This window comes from Xyrauchen texanus, chromosome 7 (genome assembly GCF_025860055.1).
Source record: "Xyrauchen texanus isolate HMW12.3.18 chromosome 7, RBS_HiC_50CHRs, whole genome shotgun sequence".
In the NCBI taxonomy this organism is placed as follows: Eukaryota; Metazoa; Chordata; class Actinopteri; order Cypriniformes; family Catostomidae; genus Xyrauchen; species Xyrauchen texanus.
In genome coordinates, this window is record NC_068282.1 from 38,634,036 (window position 1) to 38,638,979 (window position 4,944).

General features: G+C 37.9%; 1 protein-coding gene across 1 annotated transcript; it reads right to left on the reverse strand.

The window, feature by feature from the left end:
* Positions 1-1,171: 1,171 nt before the first annotated feature.
* On the reverse strand, positions 1,172-4,561 carry cxcr4a (chemokine (C-X-C motif) receptor 4a). Its single transcript, XM_052130346.1, has 2 exons — positions 4,500-4,561; positions 1,172-4,351 (listed from the first exon to the last, which is right to left on the reverse strand). The coding sequence occupies exons 1-2, from the start codon at positions 4,512-4,514 to the stop codon at positions 3,284-3,286; spliced, it is 1,083 nt and encodes a 360-aa protein (XP_051986306.1). The 5' UTR covers positions 4,515-4,561; the 3' UTR covers positions 1,172-3,283.
* Between the last annotated feature and the right edge of the window lie 383 nt (positions 4,562-4,944).

Below are 4,944 nucleotides of genomic sequence, written 5' to 3' on the forward strand. Positions count from 1 at the left end.
CTCTGCCTCAACGGGCAGTCCAGACCCTGGTGTTAGTCCACATTGTCCTTACACATGGGTTTTGATTCTCAATGGGTCAACTCTCACGCATTTCCACCTCTTAACGCAGGGGCCTGGTTAGCAATGCAAAGGTCATGGGCTCTTGTTTCCTATAGATCTTCACTGCTGTAGTACATTCTCCCTCTGTAAAGACCTCCCATGGCCTTATTGTGCTTCATCCTTCATTTAAATTGAATGCTACTGTTATGGATAACAAGTCATAAATACAGGCTGCAAATGTCAGCTTTCAAATACATAATAAGTTTAGAGCTTAAAGTGTCCACCATTGTTTTTAGTGTATAGTGTACAAGTGTATTGGACTACTGTGTAGTGTTTACTATATGCCAATACAATACAGCTTTATAAAATGTAAAGTTTTTTTAGCTCCATTTGGTTGCACTTTTTCGCTCTGTTTGAAAAGATCCCACAAATAAGCAAGAGTCCATACAACTCAGTTTAAAAATCATTGTGCATTTAAGTTTGGGAACATTTTGCCCTGTGGACTTATATATAATAACTAAAATCACACATTTAACACTATCACTGGTTTGTTTAATTTGTACTAACGATGTTCAACGTTGGATATATATTTATCACAGCAGAATGCTGCTATTTTAAGTTATTAACATTCCCACCACCATCTCAAATGAGTGAATAGTGTTTAACGAGAATATGTTAATGATGGTGATGGAAATTAAGCCACTGAGAACAGTTACTTTGAGTAAAACTGATGTAAATAATTTTCACACAATAAATGTCTCAAAGGTTTACAGTATGTTTATTTCACTTTTTATCAAGGCTGTAGTATTAATAATTAATTGGATTTTCATATTTTAAGATGAAATGTCTGGGTCTGGGACAAGGGTGAAACAATAAAATGGGAAGTATCAACTGTGTTGGGTAAGTTACTTAAAATAGTAATCACAACAAATTAATAACTATTTCTCTACAATTGTAATCAGATTACTTTACTAATTACTTTATTGAAAAACTTATCACATTACTTATTAATTTACTTTTAAGTTACTTTCTAAAAAAAATTCTGCTTAACAATTTCAAAATAATCATACACTCAGCACCTTACATTTCTCCTTCACAATGCAAGTCATTGTGAAGGAGAAATGTGGGCCATAATTTTTTAATTATGGGGCCATAATTCATGTATTCTACATAAATAATATGTTGGAAAAAAAGCATAACCCTATAATGTACTTAAAAGTAATTTAATTAATTGAAAGTCAGTAATTGTAACAGAAAAAACAATAATTTAAAATGTAATGCATTACATTACTTTTTCTAAAAGTAATTGGATTACACCCAACACTGATTATCAACAATACATGATGAAGGCATTGACAGTTATAATGTCATCTTCATCTAACAAAAAGACAAAAGTGTTTTAATAGAAATCCTGGGACATTAAAGTAACCAAAGTTGAAGAAGCACCCATGAATAGATCCACAGTACATTCACCCCAAACAATGAAATAGTAACTCTACCTTCCAGCTTAAGTTAACCAACTTTACTACTTAGATTTGTTAATGTGTCTTTATAAAGCATATTCAGTGCTGTCAGTTTCACAGAAATGTAAATGACCAGGTATTACACATTTTGTGTCTATTGATTGATGCTTTACTGAAAATGTAGAAGCAAGAGCCGCGAACCTGAACGGTGGGTTTTTACCTAGACTCTGGTGAGACATGAAACTGAGCCATTTTTATTTCCAAATGTTCATATGAATTTAGAATGAATGCAGAATAAGGTTTTATGGCTCATACAGGGTATGTTTATAACGTCAGTTGGCACCATCTGAACAAACAAAGTCCGTTTGAGGCAAAAGGACATTACAGAATACACAAATGAGGGTAATAATGAAAAGAATGTTTGATAGATAATAACAAGACTTGACAATGCCAGACTGCACTATTTGCATTTAGAAAGGTTCATGTGCGTGTGTTTATTCATGGTTGAATGGATTCCGCAGCATGTTGGGGATCCTGTGGATGTTTGCAGACTGAGAAAATATACACCTCAGGGAATCCCCATCCTCACTGTGTATGCGTCACAGGTGAGGTTTTTAATGTGTGGTATTGTAATTCCTTTTTTACTCTTCATACTAGAATTGTTTTTATACAAATATTTTGAATAATTTAGTGTCTACTCTAAAGAATCAGTTCTTTCCACTATGTCACACGTGTCTGTGCAGAGTGAAAGTGTAAGACATTACCAACACTTGGCATTGCAGGGAAACTCCATTATCATGCTTTATAACCAGTGTTGGGTGTAATCTGATTACAGAGTAATTAGTTCATGTAATCTATTTACTTTTAAGTAAAAAAAGTAACGTAACACATTACAATTTAAATTACAGTTACTGACTTTCAATTAAGGTAAATACTTTTGAGTACATTATTTGGGTTAGACGTTTCTAAAATAATATTATTTATGTAGAATACATAACATTTAAAACATTAATTATGTTCATGTATACATCTGTTTGTGTTTCTGTGACAGCTGAAGGAACAACGACAAACAAGAAGGAAATATAGACATTATATTAAGTTTGTTGCGCAGAAAAATAAAAGCATCTGTGAAAATTGTTTTCGAAAGTAACTTAGAATTAAAGTACGTAGTAATTTGATTACATTTTCAACAAAGTCATCAGTAAAGTAACTTGATTACCATTTTATTTAAGGAATTTGTAATGGATTACTATTTTTGAGTAACTGTTTTTAACATAATTTTTCTTAAGAGATGTGAACAGTTTTGAAAATCAAATGCATTTGAAAGGAGTGATCAAAGAATACGTACAACTTCCAATCTTCTCAAAAAAATTATTATTGCAAATATTTTGAATAGTCAAATCAGCTCTTTTGAACTGAAATTGACCACAAAATGATACAAATTCAATCTGTAACTGGTTTATCATGCAATAAATAAATGCAATAGTCTACATAAGTGCAAAAAGTAACCAGTTAAAAAGTATTTACATAAATGATACAGTATGTACAGCAAATGTTTTGCACACAAATTTCACATCTTACTATGAAGAGAGAATTTGTAACACTGGAATCAAAATGCAGTATGAGACCCATACTTGCAAACATAGCCTATATTTACATTCTAGCAACATTTCAATCAATCTCAGTCTGTTTTCTATATTATTTTTACAATTTTTATGACCTGGTAAGTTCATATCGACATCATATGCATTGTCCATGGTGTGTATGCGCTTGTGTTCGTGTTAACTAGAGTGAAAGCTGGAAGACTCGGATTCTGTGGATACAGATGACATTCCTCCTCTCTTCTTTGGCAGAATTTTCAAACTGGAGCCCCGGCTGGGGGAGAGAGCACTGCGGGCGGATTTCTTGAACTTCACCCCGAGAAAGGCGTACAAGATGGGGTTGAGACAACAGTGAAAGTACGCCAGCGCTTCCGTCACAAAGATCCACTTCTGCAGACCCTGCTCTAGATCGCAGCTGTGAGGAATCACCTCCAGCATCATCAGCGTATCCAACAGGATCCCCCCGCAATAAGGCAACCAGCAGACGAAAAAGCACACGATCAGAACCACGGTGGTCTTGAGCGCCTTGCGCTTCTGCGTGCCCTTGGAGCCGCGCGACAGCTTGGAGATGATGATGCAGTAGCAGATGAGAATCACGAGCCCGGGGAGCACGAAGCCCACCAAGATGTGCTGGAAGCGGAACGTGACCACCCAGGTTATGAAGGAGTCCTGAGGGTAAATGCGCTCGCAGAAGGTGCGGATAGAGCTGCTCTCCGCCTTGGCGAACACCAGGTCCGGGACGGTGAGGAGCGCAGCGGGTAGCCACACTCCCACGTAGATGATGCGATTGGCCAGAAGTTTCCTTGGTCCTTGGCTGTTCGTGGCGCGCACCACGGCGAGGTACCGGTCCAGACTGATGAAGGCGAGGATGAGGACGCTGCTGTATAAATTCACCGTGTAGATCATGTGCACGGCCACGCACATGAAACCACCGAAGTACCAGTCTTTGGCCGCGTCCACGGCCCAGAAGGGCAGGGTGAGCACGAACAGGAGGTCCGCCACGGAAAGGTGCAGACGGTACTTGTCTGTCATGGTTCTGGATTTTCTCTGGCAGCCCATCACCAGAACCACCAATCCATTGCCGATAAAGCCCAAAACGAATATGATTCCATACACGGTGGGAAGAAAGATCCTCTGGAATTCGTGACTGACCTCCACGTCGCAAGGGACCTCAAAGTTGGCTCCAATGTCCCCCGAACCGAACTCCGAGCTGTTGTCAGATGATAAATCATCATCAAAGACGATGTGCTGCAAAAAAAGTGAAGAGACATTTTACTATTTGAAATAGAGAATATTTCTACTTGGTGTAACCTAATTAGATTAAACAGGGTTAATTTAGATGTTACTACGTGTAGAATGTTTACCTAAAAAACATTGTACATAACGGTTGACTTACTTCGTAATATGCCATCTTTAAAGCATTCCTTTAGGGTTATCAGTGTTCAGCAACTCTATTCTCAACTCATGTGTGCATCGTGCGCTCAGTGGATTTTAAATACCCCACTCCTGCGCGGGAGCTCCGCCCCTAATACGCAATCCATACGCACTCACGCGTGCGGCTCTCGAGTGTGCGCTCGCGCTCAGAGAATCACAGGTAGTTGCATCTGGTCGGCTTCCGCAAAAACACTCTTTTCCTGTTTTCGTGTTAAAATTTGTAAGTGTCAGGTTAATACAACGACGTCCTGCCACTAAAATCTGTTGCTCAGTTGTAGCTCAGCTCGGAAATTATCACCAGGACCATGTAATTATTTATTTCTGTCTATGACAAGCAATATGTCAATTTGTAATAAACAACAGAGGCACAATATACAATACGTGTTACTGATAAGGTTTTTAAGAGG